Here is a 24,191-nt window from a genome sequence, read left to right on the forward strand (position 1 = left end):
GGAACACATCATCATGTAATTATTTATTTCTCTCTGTTTTCTACAACATATATATCTCATAAATGAAGTCATTGGTAACAATGGTGTTCCTCTGCTTACTCAGGGTTCATTCTCGGATTGAACCAACAACTAGTATTGTACTGCTACTCTACTGCTATCAATTTTAACTAAAACAAGTCATTAATCTACTCAGCTTTCTTATATTTTCTTTACTAAAACAAATTATACATATAGGAAACTACAGTTATATTGAAAATAATCTGTTATTCGAGTTATACTGCTTTGTTTAATTATTTGAAGTTTATCATCTACCAATTTTCTTTTATTTTTTTGGAAGATATACATAGAAACAACTTATAAAACAAAATAAAAATACATATATACGTTTTATGGACCTTTTTCTCAAGAAAAGTTCTGGCATCTGAAAATGCTTTCTTGTTTGATCATCCCCACTATATTTTGTTAAGGTTTTTTGAAGCAATGTTAAAGTCCATGTGACATACAATATATAGTATGAAAATTTCTTATCTACTCTACAGCAAATCCATTTTTACTCCAAGTTGTGAAGCACTATATGTCTATATATATCATGGTGCTCACACACTCGAGCGCGCGAGCGCGCGCACACATATATTAAATTGACTTTTTATAAATTAAGTATGTATAATAATAGTAATGGTGTTAAGATGATAAATAACATTTTTTATTTTTATGATTTATATATGTTGAAGAGTATTGTAGAAAAGAAAGTTTTATATTAGATTTCTCCTATATTCTCTTTATCTATGGCAAGTACATAGTATATAGTAGATTATATATAGTATATAGTAGATAAAAGAGAGTGTAAATGTTTTTCTACATGTATTTTGTACACCTACTTATGTAGCAGTTCTGCTGAAGTATGTGCTGCTAGTGCTAGTAATGGTCTCTTTTGAGAGGATATGCATCACTGCTACATTTGAGAAATGAAGATTCTTATGATCCTCTAGGCACTTCATACATTTTTCCTCCACAAATCTATAGCTTCTGATGCTCTTAGTTACCTGTTGGACAATAAGACCAAAACCTCAGCAAATATATGTTATGTTGGGTCCATGTTATGTTATTCACAGCATAATGTAACATATATAGTGGATAAAGGACAAGTAAGAATTTCATCTGCAACACAACTAGATGAATGAAGTCTAAAAATACTTACAAGATCAGACCTTCCTTTTGCGCTTGTGAGCCTTCAATTGCCTGATAATGTATTGGATAATTTCTTTCAGTGTGGCTCTCCTTCCCTCCTTCCAGTTCCAAATTTCTGGCACAGTGTACCTTCCACTGGAATTGTATTCTTCTATTTCCATCAATGCATCTGTTACAGCCTTGTATACCACTTCACCGTGCTCATCTCTCAGCAATTTCAGCTTTTCATCATTTTCATCTATTATCTTCTGAAATTACCAAAATTTCTCAAAAACATTACCTTGTCTTCGGTAGCATTCTTAACAATAATCTGACACGATTGAAAATATTGTATACCTGTAAAACACCATTGACCTCGGTTATTTTGAAAGGATGCCAAGCTGAATTCTTCAGATTGTCCTCCCACGATGAACATAGCATGGCGGATATCTCTTGCCATGGTTCATTTGAGTACTTCTGCGAGCACGAATCTCGAAAAGGTTTCGGATCTAATTCTCCCAATCTTTTAATTCCAAGTTGAGATCGACTACAGAACATGTCTTGTAAACTCTACAAGAAAAAATGATAAATAGTATGCATCTAAGATAGTTAATTGTGGCAGATTAATCATGTAAACTTGACTCACTGTATGTGGCAGAATAAGGAGGGATGAAATCTTACATTTATAGATTCTTTACGAGCATCAAGTAGTTCTTGCTTATACTCTTGCTCTTTAACTACCAGGAAACTGTTAAGGTTTTCCACACGCTCCAAATATTCCATTTTGTCCTTCAACTGATTTTGAAAAGTTGTAATTGCAGTGTTCAAATTACCAGCACTTCCTTCATCACTTTCTACATCACTCTGATTGTGTAACTCCCTTCTTAACTGTATGCGACAGTCAAAAGTATAGATTCAGGGAAGAAAGTTTCAACAAAGATAGTAATTTAGATACAATTTAAAGTATTCAATTGTACATTCAGATTAAAGTTCCATCTTTGAGTCACATCTCACATGTAATTGCTAGTTTAAAATCCCTAAGATTCTCAAAATTTTTTTGTCACATTCTCTTCTTCCTATTATCAATAGAAAATACAGATTTTAATTTTAACTTTGAAGATATGGACGGACACAAACTTTAGCTTCTAGGAACCATCTCGGCCAGAAAATGCTATTAAATACTAGTAACTTTGAAGATACTATTGAATGCAAAACAAAAGACAGACAAAATGCTGAGAATCCGAATTTTCAACCAAGTTATATAATTAAACTGCTACAATACTTGATGGGAATGTTTGATCACAGGAAACCACAGAAGCATCCCAAATAATCAACAATTAAAGGATCTGATCAATTGTGACCTTTTGAATCTCCTCAATAAAATTCTTCTGCTGCAGTTCATTCAGGGCCTTACTCTCCTCCAATTGCTTGGTAATCTTCCCATGCTCTTCCTTTAAACATTCCATGTTATGATTCGAATCAACAACCATGTCCTTCATCTGTGGTAAATCTTTTTTTTGGTTTTTTTTGGGGGGAGAACAAAAAAGAAGCATAACTGCATAAGCTTAAAAGAAGAAAACATGGTAAACATATACAAATAAATTCCAAATATATTTTGAAAGCAACTCTCAGTTCAAAATGTTTAAGCCTGTGTATGGACAACCGTTATGGAAAATTTGAATAATTCTTCCTTCTAGGGATGGGAGGCTCCTTAAGCTAAAGAAAACTAAGAACTACGAGAACTACACTAGTTGGCTAAATATTTTCTTCTTTAATTCATTCACTCTAAAAGGGTTGCATATATAATAACATAACAGACTGTTGAACCTTCTACCCTACCCCTATGAGTCTATGACATCTCAAACATACCCTAAAACCTTTTCAAACAATGACATTTGACACTCACACACACATTTTTCAATATTCCTTCTTCCTAACAACAAATTTAGGAGAAAATGAGAAATAAATGTGTCACATAAGAGATATTGAGGGCAGTTTCAAACTAAAAATCAAGTATAATCCATGTAGAATTTGCAAATAGAAGTGCCAGTGCCCAGTAGATTGAAGAATATTTTTGACTTTCCAGCAAGTTTTCCAAAACAAAGGATGATGATCCATCACAAACACATTTCACCTATACCAGAATATAGAATACCATTGCAACATCCCTCACGGGGCTCATCTTTGTCGTTCTTCAACTTCTCAACCATGCTCAAAGCTTCATTGTACTTGCATTCCATTTCAAGCAGACATCTTTCTTTGTAATTAATTTTCTCTGTAAGCCTCATGATGAGTTTTTGCAAACAATCAAGTGTGTCACTATGTTTACACTCCATCTCGAATAGCTTGTGATCCCTCTTGTCAATTTCATTCTGAAGGCTCACTATTATCTTTCTCAGCTTCATCAGAGTCTCTTCACAACTTTCACTCTTCATCATTTGCAAACAATTCAGAGTGCCTACATTTGTGGGAGAAAAAAAAAATCAGTTACTTCTTTCTGGATCAACTAGGATTAGGAGTTACAGACTTAGAGCAGAGAAACAAGATGGCCAATACAACTGAAAGTTGCGAACTTTCACCAACATGATGCAGAAAAAATTTGGGGTTTCTATATGAAAAGAATGAATAGTAGTACTACCGCAACACTTACGAGTAAGAAACAATAAACAGAGTCAAGCGGTGAAAGAGTAAAGAAGGAATGTAGACATCATCAACAAAGTAAGAAGAAGATGAAGAAGAAGAATGGGGTTGAGGAGATACAAAACCTGAAAATGGAAAACTGAAACTTGGTTGTGTTGGAAGTGTCACAACTCACAAACTTAGAAGGAATTTTGTTTTAGAGCAGAAAAATGCACCGGCATGGCTTTCACATGCAAACTTAAAAATATAATCCTTTATTCATTTTTTTAAGTACTTAATTTTGGCATGGTATTATTGTAAAAATGTAAATTATTAGGTAATTAAATTCATATATCATTTTTAAATAATTTTAATTATCCAATGATATATCATTAAATAGTAATGCCCAAAAATATATTAACAAAACTATCTATTCCTTTTTTTATTTTAATATGTATATAAAAGGCTTTATATCATATATAAATACACATAACACAAAAATACATAATACCTATTTGGTAATCGATTTTTTTTATGAATATATAATATCTTTTTAAATAATTTAATAAGAAAGTTGATATAAATTATACAAAAAAAGCCTACACTAGATATTGAAATATTATAGCTTAAATCTGTACTTAGACAAGAATCTTTATTTAAGTAGTATAGACACTCTTTTTTAAGATCAGCTAGCAAATAAATTTTCGCTCAATTGTATGAGGGTCCTTTGAAATTATGTCCAATTGCAGCAAGACCATCTAAGACAGATTGAAAGTAAGGTGATTTTATTACATTGAAAGTAATATGCGCATTAACGATCCATTTAGTATGCTCCAACTTAGTCTTGTGCATAATTTTTTTATTGGCCAAAATACTTTTTAAAGTCAATTGAGATTTTGGAATAGTCTTTCCCTTTAAATAACTTCTAATTTGTATAGCAAGAATAACTCTTCTCTTTCTTGTACTTGTATTTTCACGCCATAAGACTACTTCTCAATTTTTTTTCCATCTTACTTTTTTATTTTCCACCAAAACCCTTTTGAATTGAAATTTAACCTCTTCAATGACTTTGTTATATACTTTAATTTATCTAAAAAATTTTGTAAGGTGATATTTCATTCTATATATATTCCTCCATTATAAGTATTCAAACAAAAAATATATATATATATATTGTGCCTTATGATTTTTGTCATACTTCATAGTGAAATATTCTCAAGTTGGATCAGTTTTTCTTCGAGAGAAATCCGTTTGAGATTCTTGGATAGCATTATCTTATGACGGTTGATTACTTTGTAGTTGTTCCATCTAAATTATATATAATATACAAATTACAAATTACATACAGTAAAATAATTCCTCAGCCATTAAAACCTATAATCCAAAATTAAACTTAGAGAAAGTATAGGGAGTCAATGACCTAAGCGTACAATGTGTACAATGAAAGTTTAGAAAGTATTAGAGATATGATTATTAGTGTTACATTATTCTATCAAGTTATGCTTTTGGGATGAGTGGTTTCAGAACATGGTATTAGAGTTCCAAATCCGAAAGGTTAAGAGTTTGAACTTTGGTGAACCCAAAATTAACTTTTTATAACATGAGATGTTTATTATCCCTGGTATTCGGATGGTTCTGGATAGTATAGGTGATGTTCATTTTATTCATAAACCAAAGATTTAGGCCATTGTACATATTGTACGTTTAGACCATTGGCTCCCTAGCACTACTCTTAAACTTATCATTGTTTTTGAAAATTATATCAAAATTTTATTCAATATTACAGCAATTCAGCAATTCATATAATTAACTGAAAAACTAATTGTTTTTAAAATTATATCAAAATTAAACTTATCACAGTTTTGAAAATTATATCAAAATGAACTGAGAAACTGAAATAATTTATATAATTAACAAAATAAAAAAATTAATTGAAAAACTGAAGAATTTACTGTGGCATAGAGAATGGAGAAGGCCTAGAGTCCACAACGATAGAGTGGGATGCTCGGTAAGACAGAGGCGACCGACGACAGAAGTTTCAAACCGACCAGCAAACGACGATGACGACAAAAGTTTCAAACCCACCTTCTGACGATGACAGAAGCTTCGAGTGATGAGGGTGGCAACCGCTGGTGGTCACTGCCAGCATCGATAGTGGTAGGGATGGTGGAGGCATTTCTTCTGCTCGTTGTTGAAAAATAGGAAATTAGGATTGGAAGGGAGAGGGACTGGCGTTCGTGACTTCATTAAGGCTGCGTTTTTTTATTATCTTTCAAATACATGGACACAAACCAAGTTGGGTTGGTCTAGTGGTTAGCTCACTAGTCCGCTTAAACAAGTGTTGGGGGTTCGAATCCCGCCTTGTGCATGCAGCAACCCATTAGCCAGCGGCAAACCCTTAAATGGAGCTCAGTACCGCGGCGGATTAGTCCTTGGCCTGTCGGGCTGGGGGATACCGTGGGAAACCAAAAAAAAAAAATTACATGGACACAGAGACATATACATAAAGATACACAAATTTTTTATTGTGTTTGGTGATATTGGACAAGACATACCATTATAAACTAAATATCAATTTTACCCATATATTATCACCAATGGAATAAAGATAAGAGTAAATTATTAAGGATAAAAGAGTAAATATTTGTGTCTTATTCAATGCGACTCACTGTCTCATCTTTTTTGAAAGACACTAAATACATGTATTTTATGTATGTTTGTGTGTTAGCGTGTCTTTCAAAAATCCATGTCTTAGCAAACAAATGATAAATGTGTACCACTATATCTATGTATTAGTGTCTGTGTCTATCAAACAAACGCAGCAAGGGATTGGATTAGTGATTTTTCTTCTTTTTCTGGGCGTCAAAACGACAGCGAATTATAAAATTGGAACTTTCAAAAATCTAGCTGGTTTGGCCAGTTTTTAAACCTATTTTTGTAGGACAATTCTAAAATTCAACGAAACTAACTAAATAATCAGTTCACAGTTAATTCGATTGAACCGTCTGATCTGCTCTAATTTTTAGAACCTTACTTATAAGTGATTCATCGTCTCTTATATTTACAGGGCATTTTTAATCAATCACTTGGATAGCTTTTAAATATGGCTTATGTTATTTATTGCCAGAAAGAAAATGGATTGCACGGATTATTTTGTGTGTCTATTTGATTCTCTTTACATTAACCTTTATAATACCATTGTTTGAGTGCACGACTCGTAATGCAAATCTTCAATCTGTGTGTGTGGTTTTTTTGTTCCTAACGAGAAAGAATAAGTGAAGGGCAATTGAGTTTGACTGTTAATTTGTAAAAATGCATATATAATTCACGATTTTACTAAGAAACGACCTTTTTTAAATCTATAATTAACTAACAAAATAGAAAATGAATAAGGATTGAAAGTTTGGTCGTTAATATAGAGAATAAATTGTAGCCAAAAAATAGTGCCTAATCTTTTTTCACTTATTTAGCACACCAAAAATGGTTATAATTTTGCATATCAATCAATGCATTATATTGCAGTGACCATTCTTTTTTTGGAGTAGTGAAATGAATTACTAACAACCTCAGGAAATACGTTAAATAACCTCTGTTAGAACATCATATCGTATTAACCGATCATCCCAAAGACCCGAACCAGATAAAGTTAATCTTATGACTACTTTAAATAGAAGAATAATTTGAAATATTACTCAATAATCTTAGGAAACAAATACTAAAAAAATATACTTAATTTTGCAATCTAAAAAATAATTAGCAAGAGACTAATTAGTTTCACCATCTGAAAATTGTAATACTTGTCGTTGAGCAAAGTTTCTTTTGGGTCATAATCGCTGAACATAGTTGGAGCATGACCATTGACCAAGAAGACAAGAAGCATGGGAAAGGCAATGATTACCAAAATGGCAACAAGACAAATAAAGGGACTAACGGGAGAAAAAGGAATATTACATCTATGTCATTCACATGGCAGAGACAGCCCAAAAGGCTGCCGCAACGAGTGCAGTTTCATTCTCGTGATTCGGCAAGATATGCCCAATGAAGCATAAAGTGTCAAACGAAATAAATTGTTTACAAATTTCATAATTTACTTAGAACCATAAACAACCAAGTGGTGTGGCAGCCCTCCTCAGTCCTCCCAGTGTTGATGCATGCAACCTCTCTTAGAATGCAATATGTTAAGTCCTGTAACCAAAGCCAACCTTTCAGCAATATAATCCAAATTAACTTTATGAATTCTATAATCAACTAATAATTTCTTGAGAAAATATGAAACCTGGTTGGTTAGTCACCAGGAATATCTAACCAACACATCGACCAGCCTTTAAATATCTTGCTTTCTTGGTTGTAGCTATACTACTCGAGAGGGGGGAAAGAAAAAAATAGCAACCTAAATAGATTGCATACCAATATTCACTTCATCCTCATCCTCCTCGCTTTCGTTTTTGTGATCTCCAGTTTTGTATCAGAAATTCTACTCCTTCTTCTAAAGTTGCTCTCCTTCCCTTTGCATAGTTCCATATTTCTGAGATTATGTAACGCCCACTAGGATTATATGCATTTATCTCAGTCAAAGCTGCCACCACTGCATTGTATGCTCCTTCACCCATCTCATTTTTCAGTCCATTCAGCTTTTCATCATCTTCTTTTATAATTTCCTGAAATGAAACGAAGGCACACCTTTTCAATCTAGACTAAAAGAGTCTAAGAGCATAAAATCCTGCGGAAAAATGTTTAACAATGTTTAACAAGGACACACCGTTTCTTTCCCATCAATTGTGATAACTTTGAATGGATGCCAATCTGGGTCCTTCAAATACTCTTCCCACAACGAACAGAGTTCTGAAGCCCTCTCTTCAGCCTCTTCCTCATTGTATCTTCTCGCAAAAAATTCAAGGAATGGTTTACCGTCAAGTTGTCCCATTCTCTTTACACGAATATTGCCCTGAGCTGGTAGCTCTTTAAGGCCCTGCAAGACAGATTATAAATTAATTCGGATTTAATACTGAAGAATGCACCTAAGACAAACTTTTTTAAAAGATAATGGTGAATGTTCGTTAACATAATTTCAATGATGAAATAGTGCAACACGTGAACTACAAATATTCACAATAGTTAGGTCTCTTAAGCACAGGTCAGTTAGGTGAAATACTCAAATAGTGATCAAGAAATCTTTAACCCGAGCCTTACTACTCTGAACAAACAAAACAGGAACCACTGGGGAGGAATTCACATGTATATTTTCTAAGCACTTTTCATTTCTAGCATTGTGGGAGGGGAAGACAGGTTTTAATCAATCAATGAATTTCAATTTCAGAGCACATAACACTGTGAACAGGCAAGCATAATTAATTAATTATCATTAAAAGCACAATTGGCTAGTAAATGAAATATGAAAGAGCGGTAAAACACAAATTTAAATAATCACTACCTAGAAAGGGAAGATATATCTGAAAAAATATACTTACCTCCACCAATTCTTTTCGAGCTTCTTGCAACTCCTCATTACTCTTACGCTCTTTAACGATTAGTGTTTGGTTCAATGCATCTATGTCTTGAAGTGATTGTTCCTTTTCTCTTAAATCCATATGTAAATCATCTACTTTCTTCAAAACTTCTGCATCATCATCATCTTCCATGTGCTTCAACACACTTAATGATCCTCTAAGTTGCTGAATCTCCAATTCAAGCTTTTGTTTCATATCCAATTGTCTTTCAAGCTGAATGATTTTAGCATGGAGTTCTTCTTTTTGCTTCTGAAAGATAGATGTACAAATAGCATTAATACTCGTTGTGGGAAGAGATTAAGTTTTGAAAGCAGGTAACACAACCTTTTGGTCTTCAGCCAATTTCAACACTTTTTCATCAGCTTTCTGTTGTTCTATAGCAGCCATCTGAAGAGAGCTATTTCTCAATGTATTCTGAAAAGACAAAGCATGGCACCAAGTTATAAAATTATAAAAATGAAAATAGAAACCAAAACTTCTACGCCCTTCTTATGCAGACTATTACATTAAAGGATGTCAATAACAGCAGGAGCAAATTAGGTCCAAATTTTGGTTTCCAGAATCCTTATGTGAGGTCTTCGATGGGAGTAAAAGAAAAATTTAAAAAGACAAAATCTGGTGTTGCATAAAAAATTTTTTAGGCACACAACTTTATGTTTGTGACTCTTATCCCCTCTCTATTCTGCAATTTTCAAGTGAATAACATTAACATAAGATCACTGGAAGGAGTTCATAATCTTAATCACTTTCCAGAAATTACCATTCTACAATAATGTCATCCTTGGTTGCTAACCCCTTACTCAAAGGCCCAAAACATTAGAAGTTTGGAATATCAATCATCTGGATAATTGCCATAAATCATTTCTCTTAAAAGTTCAACAAACTATTACATAGATGTGCATAAATTGTTTTACATCTGACACCAACACACACAAAAGCCCATCAAGCTTCGAGTGAGAATAATGCATATGTGCACCTTGTATTGAATTCTTAATTCTTTCCTCTTTTTTAAGTATGAGGAAAGCAAAATTAATAGAAGTTCCAGTACTGTAACATAATTCAATCCAATAATAATAATAATAATAATAATAATAATAAAGAACTGTACCATAAACATAAATCATCTCTCCAAGACACAAAGTTGTTAACGGCACGCAAATGAATTTTGTTTATCACAAATGAAAAGTCCAGGCATGTGAATGGCTCTATAACTAACAACATTACAATCCTAAATTGAACATAAACAATATTTTATTCTATTATTCTTAATTTCAATCACACCATGCTAGAGAAGATGCAGCAAAAATAAAGAAAACACTATACATACCTCCTCAATCTCTTCTGCCAACTTCTTTCTTTCACTTTCATTATGCGCCTCACGCTTTTCCAGTTCGACTTTTCGCAACTCCAGCTCACTTTTCTGAGATTCTAGTTGCCACTTAAGCTTTTCATGATCACTAAAGATCCTCTGAAAGTGATCCCTTGCACTTGATTGTATCTTCTTTATCTCTGAATACAAAATTAGAATCTTGAGATAAACCTTGTTACAAACATACCAACATATTAAAGTAACAATGTTAGCTCCTATGGTACAACCACCACAACAATGCAAGTAGTAGGTGGCAACTGAATTGAAAAAAAAAAAAAAAAAAAAAAAAAAAAAAAAAAAACTCAAATTTTGATTTAATTGTCATCCAGAGACTGCTACGCTGCCAGTTATTTTGTAATCAAAGTACCAGTTACAACACATAGTTGGCCTTGTACAACAAAACAAATAAATGAGAAAATGAAAACCACAAGAAGTCAAGCTAAAGTAGAGACAAGTAACTTTGGCCCAATATAACCGCATACCTTCATTATAAGCTTGAATGAGCTTATCTTTTTCCTCCATTGCCATGTCCATTTTGAGCGTTGTCTCATGGCATCTTACTTCTATCTCTTGTAAGTGTTTGTTCTTGACCTGAATAATGTTAGTCAAATTGGACACAAGTTTATCCTGCCTTCGAGCTTCTTCCTCCATCAGTTCAGATATGGTTTTGACATCCCCCATCTTTCGCAGATTTTCCCCAATGATATTGTTGGCGTTATAGTCATCTGCTCGGGCTACCCATGCATAAAGACCAGACTTCTGCTCAGACTTAGCAAACCAATCTTTTTTCCCATGATGATCTGTTTCATATGCCCTTTCAAATGCCAATGCATTATCAAACCCTGGCCAGTTTTTATTGAACTCCACAAGAGCAGTTCCAGAGTGACCCCGGAAATTCCATAGAGGATTGACTCTAAACGGATTAAAACCCCTGCTTTTGTACTCATCCCTCAGCTTGGAACCACTTGCACCAACACAGCGTCCATCTTCTGCCCGTCTAGTAGGAATATTAACTACAATTCCAATCCAAGGCCACACAAACTGCTCATCAGAATTAACGTCATGTTTGCCTTCGTCCACAGGTTTTGATGGAACATCCACGGCCATAGCATCCTTCTCCAAATATTTCACCAAAGCCAAATGATTAGCCTTCTCTCTTGCCTTTCTCTTTTGTGAGCTACTCTGACCCACCCCAGAAGCATGTTGAAGGAGTTCCTTGTACAAATAATCCCGTTTCCTCTTTTTAGGGCAGAACGGGCAAGTGTAAGTCTCATCCGAGGTTTTCACATCATGGGTTCCATTTTGCAGTTCTTCATAAAATTTATCTTCGTATTCAGTGATTTCAGAGTCACTTATATCAGTATCCTCATCAGAGCTCTGAGCCATAACAATTTCTCCCAGGAAAAATTATTACAATACCTGAAAGGCAAAAACTTGATATTAACATCGCCATTTTCTTGCTGAAATACAGATTAATCCCATTCATTTTCTAAACATTTTGATCCTAAGAGAAACATTCAAAACAAATATCCCAATCACTTCGCTCAAAAGGATCCCATATCATGCTATGTTAAGCTGTCTGTTAAAAGTTAGTTGAACATGTTAGTTAACCAATTGGCCAATCAAAATCTAAACGCATCGGAGGTCAGTGCTAGGAATGCATTTTCACAAACATTTGGTGTAATACCCTCCATTTACCCAAAACAAAAGATCAAGCATGAACATGCACAACACGTACCCAATTATTCAAATATGCATGAAGAAAACATAATGCAAAATTGCAAAGCACATGCATGACAAGAACCGGAGCGTGGGAGGGATAATCCAAAGCGAGGAGAATTGAGAAATTGAGAGAAATATGAGCTGAATTGACCTGAAGAAGAAAATGGAAGGTGCTCCCTGAAGGTGAACTCTGATGAAGGGAAAGTGTGAGGCTAAGGATCTACATGAGAAGAAGAAACGGTGAAGAATCGGAGGTGAAATTGGGGGTTGTTTGACGCTCCCAACAATCTTCACGGGCTCTACTCGTAGCACAGTGGCCACTGCCCACTGTCACTCATCTCTAGGGTTTGGAAATCGGACAACACACGCGCGGAGTCAGCGCGTGAATTAGAGATGAACGATTTGGCACAAAATGTGCAGTGTGGCTCGGCTAATTGGACTTGCTGTACTCTGCACCCAATTGCACTCAAAAACAAAACCATTAACCAAGTCCATTCTTAAAACAATTTTATAGTAGGGTTTAATTAATGGAGATCACTTTAATAAAGATATTACAAATATTTTTTTTAAAGATATTTATATGTGTCATATTATTATTGAATATTTTTATTAAATTGATTAATAATTTATTTTTTAATAAATCAGAATAAAATCGGTTTATTATAACAACAATAATAAACCTAATTGTCTGTATTATAATTATTAGATCTGATTTGATCTGATCGAATTATACAATCTAAATCGAATATCTTTTAATTTTTTGATAAAAAAATAAATATATCTTTGACTTTTTATTTTGTAGACATTTGAGTCTCTAAAAATTTAAAAATACAATTAGATCCCTAAAAAATAGGTTTATTGTTATTGTTATAAAAAAAATCGATTTTATTCTAATTTGTTAAGAAATTCAAAAATAATTGATTCATTAATACGTCCAATAATAATGAGGCACGTAAGCATCTTTACAAAAAAAATATTTTACGTGTCTTTATGAAAACATCCCCTTAATTACTAGGCGTACGATAAGTTTATTATTAGTAAAAAATATTAAAAATATAATTGTTAAATTCTAAAAACTAAGGTAATAAAAAAAGAGCAATACATTATTAAATTTATATTTAAATAAATATCATAATTCAATATACTTTAGATATTTAAAGTTATACATATGTTATTATATTTTATTTTATTTTAAATCATTTTGAATCTCGGGCCAATTATATATCTAAGTTTTTTTAGTAATTAAGCCTAATCAAATGGACCTAAACTCAATAAAAATCGCTTTTATTATACCAGTGTGTAAATACGCACTTCACTAACGCAAACTCTTTGTCCTTCTTTTTCTTTACGTTATTCTTTATTCTTCTTCATATTTCTCCATCATTATCTTGGCATTTCTTCTTTTGTTGCATTCCTCCTTCTTTTTCTTTGCATTTCTCCTCCTTCTTCGCGTGTTTTTTCTCAATCGTCATTCTTTTATCACTGTTGTTGTTACTGCATTTTTTTCTCATTTTATTTGAGGTTCATTTGGATTTAGAAATGAATTCGATGTATTTTTATTGATGATTGAATCTTTTTTACCGCTTTTTTAAAATTGAACTAATTTCGGTTTATTTGTGTGTTAATTAAGGTTCACCTGATGCTGCTGATAAGTATTGACCAAGTTTTTTCTTCCTTAAGTAATTTCGGTTTATTTCTTAATTAATTAAGGTTCATTTGGATCTAGAAATGAATTGGATGTGTTTTTGTTGATGATTGAGTTTTTTTTTTTACTATTTGTTCAAAACTGAACTAATTTTGGTTCATTTGTGAATTAATTGAGATTCACTTGATACTACTGTTAAGTATTGACCAAGTTTTTTATTCCTTAAGATTTCGGTTCATTTTTTAGTTTATTTGAGGTTCATTTGAATTCAAAATTGAATTCAATGTGTTTTTGTTGATGATTAAGTCTTTCTGACTACTTGTTCAAAATTGAACTAATTGAATGGAATGGAATGGAATCTAATGAAATTGAATAAAGTGATAATGAATAATTTTATTCTTCTTTGCTAAAAAATTTGGTCAATACTTATCAGGAGCATCAAGTGAATCTCAATTACAAATGAACCAAAATTAGTTCATATTTGAACAAACAATTAAAAAGACTCAATCATTAACAAAAACACGTCGAATTCATCTTTGAATCCAAATAAACTTCAATTAAACTAAGAAATTATTTAAAGAATAAAAAATTTGGTCAATTCTTATCAGTAGCATCAAGTGAACCTTAATTAACATACAAATAAACCGAAATAAATTAAGAAATGAATCGAAATTATTTAATGACGGTGTCAAAGAAAATTAGTACTAATAAAGATGTTAGCAAAATATTGGTATCATTGATGACAACAATAACAAAAAAGGAAAAAAAAGACGCAACACTGGGGGACGAGAAGAAGAAGAAAAAAAAGAAGAAGAACTTGTGTGCGTGAATTTAGAAGAAAAAGAATATGAATGAGGAGGAGAAAAAGAAGGGAAGAAGAATTTGCTAGTGCGAATTTGAAAGAAGAAGAAAGAGAAGAAGGAAGAGAATAAGAAAGAAACAAGGACACGGATTTCATGTGCCGTGTGTGTTTCGCTTATCAGTGTGCCTACTATTTAACTTTAGCTTATTGGTGCGCCTAATAAAGAGAGCCGTTGAATTTTTTTTAGTTTTTTAATTTAACGGTAGAGATCATCTTATTATTTGTCCTTTTTAATTGATTAATGAATATTTTTTGTAGATTTTATATTATAGGAGTTACTTTAAAAAATTAATTTTTTACTAATTATTGTTATAGATCTAATATCTATTTGGATTAATAATTTAATATAGCAAAAATTTATGAATTTGTAAGTTTAAATTAATTAGAGTTAATTATTCTATTTGAAATTAAACTAAAAAATCCGATAAAGTCTAAATTATAAATTCTAAATAATTAATAAAATATTAATTTTTTATAACATCTTAATTAATAAAAATATTATTTTTTACAACATCTTACTGTGATTAATACTCTAAACAATTAATAAGTTTTCATAACATATTACTATAATTAATAAAAGTAATCTAACATAATTATTAATTTTTCATTAATAAAATTACTCAAAACAATAATTAATTTCTTAAATCATGTTACTATAACTTATAAAATTATTCTTTAAAGTATTATTTATATTAAGTTATTATAAAAAATTAGTATTTTTTAGATTAATTTTATTAAATTTTTTGGTAACAAAATTAAAACAAACAAACAAAAAAAAACATTAATATACAATAATAGGATGATTTCTACTGTTAGATTAAAAAACAAAAAAAAAATTCAACGACTCTCCTTATTAGACGCACCAATCAGCCAAAATTAAATAATAGGCACATTGATTAGTCAAATACACACGGTGCTTGAAATCCGTGTCCAAGAAACAAAGAAAGAATAAGAAGTGCGTAATTTAAAAAATTGTTATAACAACTTGGTTAAATTTATTAAATATTTTACTTGAATGTAAAATTTTATTGTATGAATTTAATCGGGTAATTAGATTAGTTCAGATTTTTCGATCCTATAATCAATATTCAATTTAATTAAGGTCAGAATTTAATCAAGTCTAACCATATTATATATCATTATCCGATAAATATAAAATCGATGTAATCAAATTGGTTTTTATTGAGCAACTGGAGCCTTGTGAAGACCTCAGTTGAAGATTGGGTGAAAAAGGTGTTTGTGGATCATGCAGAAATAAAGAAGGTTAATAATACCTATATTTCTCTGATTCTGAAAAGGGAGGTTCCTGAGAATTTTAGCCACTTTCGACCTATTGGATTGTGTAACGTCTCTTATAAGATAGTTACTAAAATTATATCCAACAAGTTGAAAGAAGTCATGTCCAAACTCATAAGTCCTGCTCAGTGCAGTTTTGTCCCCGAAAGGCAAAGTGCTGATAATATTTTGGTGGCACAGGAGGCTATACACTCTATGAGATATAAGAAAGGGACTTCTGGTTATATGGCAATCAAGATAGATCTTGAAAAAGTTTATGACAGGTTGAATTGGAGATTTATCCAGGATACTCTTCAGGAGGCAGGTTTGCCGCAGAATTTGACCGATTTGATAGTGAGTTGCTATTCGTCTGCAAACATGAATGTATTGTGGAATGGGACTCATTCGAATCCTTTCGTTCCTTCTAGGGGTATCCGACAAGATGACCCCATGTCACCCTACTTATTTGTGTTGTCTATCACAAATTATCACAATGGCAGTTAAGCATAATATATGGGAGCCAATCACTCTGAATAGGGGAGGTCCGAAGCTGTTACATTTATGTTTTGCTGATGATATCGTTCTATTTGGGAAAGCATCAATGGAACAGGTGGAGTTAACTCGCAGTATTCTTGAGCTGTTTTGTCGGTGTTCTGGTCAAAAAGTTAGTTATGATAAGTCTTGCGTCTACTTCTCTGAGAATGTGAATTTCAGTCGTAAGGGGGCACTGAGTGAAGCCTTAGGTATGCGACTAATTTCAAACTTGGGCAAATACTTGGGTGTTCCTCTCCTCCATGGCCGTACTAAAACTGAGGACTTTCAGTTTATTATTGATAGGATGATGAGTCGGTTGAGTACGTGGAAGGCTCGTAATCTCTCTGGCAGGCAGAGTTACCTTGACCCAATCGACTCTAGCTTCAATTACAACCTATATTATGCAAATCATGAGAATTCCCTTGAGGGTTTGTGATAAGATTGACAGTATATGCAGGAGCTTCGTTTGGGGAGGTAATAACTCTGGTAAGAAAATCCACTTACTTAGCTGGAAAAAGCTATGCTCTCTGAAGAAATTTGGAGGCTTGGGGTTTAGATCCGCCAGAATGATGAACGATGCGAATCTAATAAAACTGGCCTGGAAGTTAATTCATAATAGGGATTCTCTCTGGGTACAGGTCCTCTGCAGTAAATATAGGTGTGGTGATAATACCATCCCTTTGATGAAGCCTCTTCAACTTATGTCTAACGCTTGGAAAGGTATCTCTCACATTTGGAAACAATTTGAGAGAAATATCTGGAGGATTGGTTCAGGTCAGACCGTGGATTTTTGGAAGCATCATTGGATCCCAGGTGTTCATTGCTTGATGGACTTTTCCCAAACAGAGGTAACATCGAACATGAGAGATGAAAAAGTCTGTGACTATGTGGTGAATAATAATTGGAATTATGACCGTATCGGTTACAATTTGGGGGATGATTGACTCTCCATCTTTGCCTCTATTAAGCCACTAGAAGTGGAGTTAGGTGAGGATTCGATTGCTTGGATGCTAACACCGAATGGGGTGTTCTCCATAAAATCAGCTTGTTCTGCCCTTGCCTCCCCTGCTAGTTCTGAGAATGCGAGCCTTTTTACTCGGATATGGAAGTTGGAAGCCCCTCAAAGGCTTTCACAGTTTCTGCTGGTTGGTAGCCAATAATGTACTTCTTACGAATGAGGAGCGTGTTCAGAGAAATATAGCTCAGTCTGCTTTGTGCGGTGTTTGTGGCAGCAACTCAGAATCTTTGCTCCATGTCTTGCGGGACTGTCCAGTCGCATATAGAACATGGAAGAGCATTGATGACAGGTTGGATGCGGAGAATTTCTTCACCAGACCTCTTATCCCTTGGTTGATGGAGAACTTATCTTTCCAATCTCCTTTCAAAGGGGTTCCGTGGCCCCTCCTCTTTACTAGTACCTTAAACTTCCTGTGGTTTTGAAGGAACACTTTTGTCTTTGACAATGATAGAGTCCCAAATGAAAGCAAGATTCATGAAATAGCCTGGTATATGGCACAGGACTATCACAGGGCGCATTCTGAGTCTATGCGATCTAGGAGAAGAGTGGGGACTTTTGCAGAGAAGCTCATTAAGTGGCAGCCACCTCCTCCTCCTTTTATCAAGCTGAATTCGGATGGCTCAATTAGTAAGAATGGCAGAGCAGCTTTTGATGGTATCCTTAGAGACAGCAATGGTCAGTTCTTAGCTTGCTATAGTGCGAATTTGGGTGCATGCACTGTGACTGCAGCTGAGCTTTGGGGCATACTCTTCGACCTTGAACTAATCATTAACTTAGGACATTCCCATGTTGAAATTGAGGTTGATTCAGCGGTAGCAGTGCAGCTATGTTCTCAGGATTTGGGTAACCTACATGCGGTAGGAACTTTTGTATCAACAATAAAGATCAGGTGCAACAGACTCAGCAGCTGGACTCTTCACCATGAATTCAGAGAAGCAAACTCTTGTGCCGATAAATTGGTATCTTTTGGTCATAGTTTAAGCTATGGTTGTCATTTCTTTTTTTCATTGCCACCTTGTATTTCTTTACATTTTTTTACTGATGCTGTAAGAACGGTTCACTCCAGAATAGTTTCTGGTTAGTTTTCTCCTTTTTGGACGTTTAGCCCGTTGTTAATAAAAAAAATTGGTTTTTATTGAATAATATGATTACCCACATATGTAAACATCCCGAATCTTCCTAGTAATTATTTATCATTATCATAGAGAGAAAATGTGAATGAAATAAAGGTTGGAATTGTTAATAAATAAACTCAACAATGCTATATTGGAAGCAGCTGAATTTTGCTCAGTAACCATTTAATTAGGGTGCTAGCTATGTAGGCCTGAATCAGTAACCATTAAGAGCTTACACATGCTATGATATTCACATAGTTACCAAAAGATTGAGGTTTGTTTCTTAGAAATTTTTTAGGTCTTTCTCACATTTAGCAATGTCCTAAAAAACCTCAAAAATTAGCCTCAATTTTGTGCATCTTGCCGAAATACGAGGCATTGGGTGTAAAGTCGTTTATTTATTTTTTATAATCAATATAACATTTATATTAAATTTAGATGGGGTTAATTAAAAGAGAGAAAGTAATTTAAAGAGTATTTAACATTTTTAATAGCAAAATAATGTATTTTGGAATTTTTTATAGGAAAGAAATTTCAAATTTTAAGAATTTTTAATGAGAAATTTTGTCTAATTAAAAAATTAATTAATTCCAAAAAAGGATAAATTTTAATTTCCTTTTTTTCTCTCTACCTCACTTCCAAATGCATTTCATCATTTATATGTATTAATTAATATTTTAAACTAATAAATAATAAAATCAATACATATTTACGAATAAAGGCAATTTAATTATCTTTTCTAAACAAAGAATTTTAAAAATAAAAATAATATAATTCTCTCAATCAAACAAAAAAAAATTTTGAAATTGAAGAAAATTTAACTATAATATTTAGATTTTGTTATATCTGAAATACACTAAAATTTAAAAATATTTCATCTAAACACATTCAAATTAAACTCAGCCCCTTAAAGGTCTTAGCTCAATAACACCGGTTCTCTTTTTGATAATTGAAGTTGATCAATTCAAATGATAGTTACTTGTGCCCATCTTTCTATCAAATAATTTTATTAATTTATTTTTCCAAAATACCTTTCATCATGTATATATCTAAAACAATATTTTTCAATCATTTATTTAAATCCAAAATCTCTTAATTAACGAATAAATATTTGTCAATTTAACTAAATTTCACAAATGTTATTATCGTACGCATTTGATAAATAAAAAGATTGATTAATAGTGACGTTTAATAATAATAATTGTACATGTCTCCTTCATTTGACATCTTAACTTGGAGGTTTATCGGACATAAACAAACAAAAGGGAGAAAACCAAAAAAGGTGGGCTTAAATTGGTTGAATAGTCAAATTTATAAATTTCATTTAGACACGGATTAGTTGAATTCTAATAAATTTGAAGACTAATTCTTATTTGCTTCACAATGCAACAGAATATTTAATTAATGTTTCTTTGGTGATGTTCATCATTTGCCTCATCCTGTTAGCATAAATAAGTCATTTTACCAGTGTGGGTTGAAGTTGAATTTAAATTTGTGAAAATCAAATACCTATAACCATATACATAAAATCACTATCCAAAGCTATATTAGTTTAACGTAATGATTTAACACTTGGGTTAACAATGATATTTTTTTTATTATGAACAGGGTGTTAATCTTAAACGTGACACCATTTAATTTAGAATACAGAAATTAGAGTGAAATATAAAAATCTAATCTTTCGATTTCCAGACTTTTTTTATTTTTATTTTAAGAAAAATTAAAATATTTGAAATACAGAAATCGAATTCAATAATTTATGTACCTTTCACAGTTTTAAAAAATATTCCAAATTACAATGTTAAAGTACATCACTCATCTTTTCTCCAATAAAAAAAATAAATGTTTAAGAGTTTCAGTCATAGAAGTTCAAATAATTATTAAGGTCTATGTTCTGTGCTTTAGATGTTGCTTCTAATCTTGTCAAACAAAATTTTGGAATGAAGCTGATTTGGAAAGAAATGTTGGAATGTAAGAAATAATTCATTTTTCTCTATAACTGATAACAAGGAAACAAAATCTGTACAGCAACAATGAAAACCGATGTTTCTCTTCTAAGTGTGAAGAGGAGAAGCTGATGGTGTCTGATTATTAGAACTACCTTCTCCATTTAAAGATTCATTGTTACTTCTTCTATGTTGTTTTGAACTGATTCTGCTAGATCTTGCACTATTACCATTCGTTTTAACTGTTTGATCTGGAGATTTTTCCACTCCACTTGTTGTTGTGTCTTCAGAATATTTGATTGCAAGAACTGCTACTTTCATGGCTTCGCGCAATGGATATTGACTGTCTAAACGGGAATCCATGACTTGTGAGATTTTTCTTTTGCTGACGAGTAATGGCTTAGCCCAATCAACCAAATTATGCTCCCCTGTTGGTCTGTTCTTATCTAATGCGCGTTTCCCTGCTATGATTTCCAGCAGTACAACGCCAAAACTGTATACATCACTCTTCTTCGTTAAATGACCTTGAGAGAAGAATACAATGAAAAATTGGTCACAACATTTGGTAACACATTATCTTATTTAACTTTGAAAACAAATATAAGATTGAAGTACCTGTGGCTATGTATTCAGGAGCAGCATAGCCAAATGTTCCCATTATCCTGGTAGAGACATGGCTCTTGTCACCTACTGGTCCATCCTTTGCCAATCCAAAATCAGACAGTTTTGCATGATAGCTCTGTCATTTAATTCACACAAACGAATTATTTCAGAAATTTAGTATGAAAAGTAATCTGTATACTTGTAAGGTGAATGTGATTTGCCTACCGAATCAAGCAAGATGTTAGAAGTCTTCAAGTCTCGGTATATTACATCTACTTGGTCGCTGTGAAGAAATGCAAGGCCCTTAGCTGCATCAAGAGCTATATTCATGCGTATGTTCCAAGAAAGCGGCCGAACATAAGAAGCTCCTGTGCCAGAACACACAGAATTAGGTACATCAGATCCTGAGCTGTTTAAGGTGCTAATAACTAATTAGTGATAAAGAAACTTGACTTACTCCTAAACAAATGGTTATCTAAACTGCCTTTAGTCAAAAACTCATACACCAAAATCCGGTGATCATCTTCTAAGCTGTAACCTATGAGTTTCACAAGATTAGGATGATCCAGCTGACCCAAGTAGTTGATTTCTGTCTGTAATTATATTAGGAGGCTAATTATAATTAGTCACAAAAACATTATTAAACTAAACAAGTTATATTATATTAAAATGAGACTGACCAGCCATTCAGTATGTCCCTGTGTGCTCTCTTGATTTAGCCTCTTCACGGCAATGACGAGTCCGGTGCCGGGTTTTGTGGGTTCAAGAGTGTGCTCGTCGATCCAGCCCTTAAATACAGAGCCAAAGCCACCTTCACCAACCACACTATCCGGACGAAAGTTCCTTGTGGCGGTTCTTAGTTGAATGAAGCTGAAGTTCTTTAAATTGGTGGATAGCAGAATCTCGCCCTCTGTCAGAGGAGACATAAGCATGGAACGAGAAGATACCTTGCTGCTTATACCACTCAAATCCTTCTCTTCTGAAAATATGTGTATTAGCATTCAAGAACACAAAGTGAATGATCCAATATGTATTATTATTGTTACCACTTACCATTGCGTGGAGGGCTCTCAGCTTTGATCCTGGCACTAAAACAGTTCCCCATAATAGAAACACATACACAAGCAGCAGAGAAGGAGAGGTTTAATTTGAAAGAGAAGAAAAGCTAATCCGCAAATGCACGACTTGTTTCACATGATTATTAATTTATTACATGTCTAATTAACCATGCCATTCTTTTGTTAGACCCAGCTGTCACACATATTAAAAAAAGAGAAAAAGAAATAGTTGGATGGTGTGAACGGTGTTTGTGTTTTTAATAAGACCATCGAGAAGGACAAAAGGGTGGTTGACCTGGTGGCCGCCAGTTTTGTTAGCTTGGATTTGGTTTCCTTTCATCCCCTTCTTTCTCTCATCTTTCTCACTGTCCCCTTCACTCTCACATTCGTGCATGGCTGCAACCCATTCCACACCGTTAGATTCAATCTCCCTTCTCATGTTTCAATGCCGTATTGGATTATCAGCTAACACAACTAAGTCAACGACGCACGTTTGCCTCTTCATCTTTTTTATGTTTTATTCCTATTCCTCTACAAGAAATGCTACGCGACCATTAGAATTAAAATAAAAAAATTAAAAGATTACTAAAATTTATTATTTTTATTATTAATTAATTATTAATATTTAAAAGTATAAAATAAAATATATTATTAAATTATTAAATTAAAAAAATTAAGTTAATAATTAAATAATAGTCAAAAATAATAAATTATAATGATATAACATTTTTTTATCAAATAAAAGAGAAAGGTAATATACATAGAGAATAAATAGTGTCATGCATGGATCCAGATATTTTTGCAATAAACAAGTATACGAAAAGCACACGCTAAAGAAAACTTGATTGTTTTCACTTGTATGGACACAACAACATATATGAAAGAACAAGTTTAACCATGGACTATTGCCAACAGAACGTCTATAGAGAAGTAAAGAGCTAAAACTTAGGATTATTAAAATTTATATATAATAGGAGTATTTTAGTCATCTTCTATAATAAAGATATTGTATCATTTTTTATGAAAAATAATATTAATTTAGACTAGTTTAAAATTTGATTCATTATTTTTTTAGTAAAATTAATATGTCTTGCCTAATTATAACAAAAATAGCACCGTCTAATCGATTATATGTGTTAAATTTTAATTTTTAAAAAAAGACATTTTAGGTGTTTTTATTTGAGTGGCTTCCTTATAGAATATATTTAATATTTAATAGGTTTTTTTACACATATAATTTTTAAAAATACAATATTACATTATATGCTTATCTTTTTTTTATCATTGTATATAATTCTAATTTTAAACAACAAATTAAAATATGCATGTAATTCATAGTTTAAAACCACAATTTAGTAGAAATTTAATCAGTAAATATATTTTAATTTTGCGCGTATTTTGAAAGCATCTAAATATTTCTCTTGGAAAAAAAACATTATTACTAACTCCTTTTCCTTGTAATTCACAATAAGTTTTGGAATTTTGCTGAGTAAAATTAAAATTTTGTCATTGAAAAGATAAATATTTTATAATTTTCAAAATATATTCAATATATGAAAAAATCTAATCTATATGAATAGAAACCTTAGTAAGTCCTTAACGTATATGATGTTACCATAGTTTTGAATCTCTAGTCTTTCTCTTTGTTGATAATTCACTCAGCATAAGAAGTAGGTGTTCAACTTTTGGAAGGGTCAAAGATGCTAAGACTGAGAGATCCTACTAGTAACTACACCTGCATGAACCACGCA

The 24,191-nt window shown here is 32.5% G+C and overlaps 4 protein-coding genes across 8 annotated transcripts; 1 reads left to right on the plus strand and 3 right to left on the minus strand.

Moving 5' to 3' along the window:
* Positions 1-771: 771 nt before the first annotated feature.
* Positions 772-5,974, minus strand: LOC107480837 (factor of DNA methylation 1-like). 4 transcript variants are annotated; one of them, XM_052259635.1, is made up of 7 exons: positions 5,739-5,974; positions 3,308-3,625; positions 2,529-2,677; positions 1,849-2,055; positions 1,525-1,737; positions 1,199-1,436; positions 772-1,043 (listed from the first exon to the last, which is right to left on the minus strand). In XM_052259635.1, the coding sequence occupies exons 2-6, from the start codon at positions 3,603-3,605 to the stop codon at positions 1,203-1,205; spliced, it is 1,101 nt and encodes a 366-aa protein (XP_052115595.1). In that variant the 5' UTR covers positions 3,606-3,625; positions 5,739-5,974; the 3' UTR covers positions 772-1,043; positions 1,199-1,202. The 4 variants fall into 4 exon arrangements, with proteins under 4 accessions (XP_052115595.1, XP_020994737.1, XP_020994739.1 ...); XM_021139078.2 differs by lacking the exon at positions 5,739-5,974 and adding an exon at positions 3,933-4,019; XM_021139080.2 differs by lacking the exon at positions 5,739-5,974 and adding an exon at positions 3,818-3,911.
* A 1,691-nt stretch (positions 5,975-7,665) lies between these two features.
* LOC107480847 (protein INVOLVED IN DE NOVO 2) lies at positions 7,666-12,792 on the minus strand. Its single transcript, XM_016101032.3, has 8 exons — positions 12,536-12,792; positions 11,145-12,081; positions 10,621-10,802; positions 9,618-9,707; positions 9,255-9,542; positions 8,546-8,755; positions 8,194-8,444; positions 7,666-7,971 (listed from the first exon to the last, which is right to left on the minus strand). Exons 2-7 carry the CDS (start codon positions 12,046-12,048, stop codon positions 8,211-8,213), a joined length of 1,908 nt encoding a protein of 635 aa, XP_015956518.1. The 5' UTR covers positions 12,049-12,081; positions 12,536-12,792; the 3' UTR covers positions 7,666-7,971; positions 8,194-8,210.
* Positions 12,793-16,289: 3,497 nt separating this feature from the next.
* On the plus strand, positions 16,290-17,644 carry LOC107480819 (uncharacterized). Its single transcript, XM_016100999.1, has 4 exons — positions 16,290-16,596; positions 16,667-16,909; positions 17,158-17,186; positions 17,339-17,644. Exons 1-4 carry the CDS (start codon positions 16,290-16,292, stop codon positions 17,642-17,644), a joined length of 885 nt encoding a protein of 294 aa, XP_015956485.1.
* A 3,153-nt stretch (positions 17,645-20,797) lies between these two features.
* On the minus strand, positions 20,798-22,903 carry LOC107480846 (receptor-like cytoplasmic kinase 176). 2 transcript variants are annotated; one of them, XM_052258602.1, is made up of 6 exons: positions 22,436-22,903; positions 22,063-22,358; positions 21,840-21,975; positions 21,608-21,750; positions 21,395-21,518; positions 20,798-21,303 (listed from the first exon to the last, which is right to left on the minus strand). In XM_052258602.1, the coding sequence occupies exons 1-6, from the start codon at positions 22,485-22,487 to the stop codon at positions 20,888-20,890; spliced, it is 1,167 nt and encodes a 388-aa protein (XP_052114562.1). In that variant the 5' UTR covers positions 22,488-22,903; the 3' UTR covers positions 20,798-20,887. The 2 variants fall into 2 exon arrangements, with proteins under 2 accessions (XP_052114562.1, XP_015956514.1); XM_016101028.3 differs by having other exon boundaries at positions 22,063-22,361; positions 22,436-22,902.
* Positions 22,904-24,191: the final 1,288 nt, after the last annotated feature.

Source organism: Arachis duranensis, chromosome 3, assembly GCF_000817695.3.
Source record: "Arachis duranensis cultivar V14167 chromosome 3, aradu.V14167.gnm2.J7QH, whole genome shotgun sequence".
Lineage (NCBI taxonomy): Eukaryota > Viridiplantae > Streptophyta > Magnoliopsida > Fabales > Fabaceae > Arachis > Arachis duranensis.

What these genes read in the sequence shown, in the direction of transcription:
- LOC107480837 (XM_052259635.1), bottom strand. Translation starts at nt 3,605, where the DNA reads ATGATGAAGAGTGAAAGTTGTGAAGAGACTCTGATGAAGCTGAGAAAG. An exon ending in CAATGGTATTCTATATTCTG is followed by an intron (nt 2,678 to 3,307) that starts GTATAGGTGAAA and finishes ACCAAAAAAAAG; the next exon opens with ATTTACCACAGATGAAGGAC. An exon ending in TTATTGAGGAGATTCAAAAG is followed by an intron (nt 2,056 to 2,528) that starts GTCACAATTGAT and finishes TGTCGCATACAG; the next exon opens with TTAAGAAGGGAGTTACACAA.
- LOC107480847 (XM_016101032.3), bottom strand. Translation starts at nt 12,048, where the DNA reads ATGGCTCAGAGCTCTGATGAGGATACTGATATAAGTGACTCTGAAATC. An exon ending in TGGCAGAAGAGATTGAGGAG is followed by an intron (nt 9,708 to 10,620) that starts GTATGTATAGTG and finishes TTGTCTTTTCAG; the next exon opens with AATACATTGAGAAATAGCTC. An exon ending in CAATTGATGGGAAAGAAACG is followed by an intron (nt 8,445 to 8,545) that starts GTGTGTCCTTGT and finishes GTTTCATTTCAG; the next exon opens with GAAATTATAAAAGAAGATGA.
- LOC107480819 (XM_016100999.1), top strand. Translation starts at nt 16,290, where the DNA reads ATGTCCAAACTCATAAGTCCTGCTCAGTGCAGTTTTGTCCCCGAAAGG. An exon ending in GGCACTGAGTGAAGCCTTAG is followed by an intron (nt 16,910 to 17,157) that starts GTATGCGACTAA and finishes CAGTATATGCAG; the next exon opens with GAGCTTCGTTTGGGGAGGTA. An exon ending in TTGGGGAGGTAATAACTCTG is followed by an intron (nt 17,187 to 17,338) that starts GTAAGAAAATCC and finishes CTCTGGGTACAG; the next exon opens with GTCCTCTGCAGTAAATATAG.
- LOC107480846 (XM_016101028.3), bottom strand. Translation starts at nt 22,487, where the DNA reads ATGGGGAACTGTTTTAGTGCCAGGATCAAAGCTGAGAGCCCTCCACGC. An exon ending in TGAGAGCCCTCCACGCAATG is followed by an intron (nt 22,362 to 22,435) that starts GTAAGTGGTAAC and finishes ACATATTTTCAG; the next exon opens with AAGAGAAGGATTTGAGTGGT. An exon ending in CTAACATCTTGCTTGATTCG is followed by an intron (nt 21,519 to 21,607) that starts GTAGGCAAATCA and finishes ATTAAATGACAG; the next exon opens with AGCTATCATGCAAAACTGTC.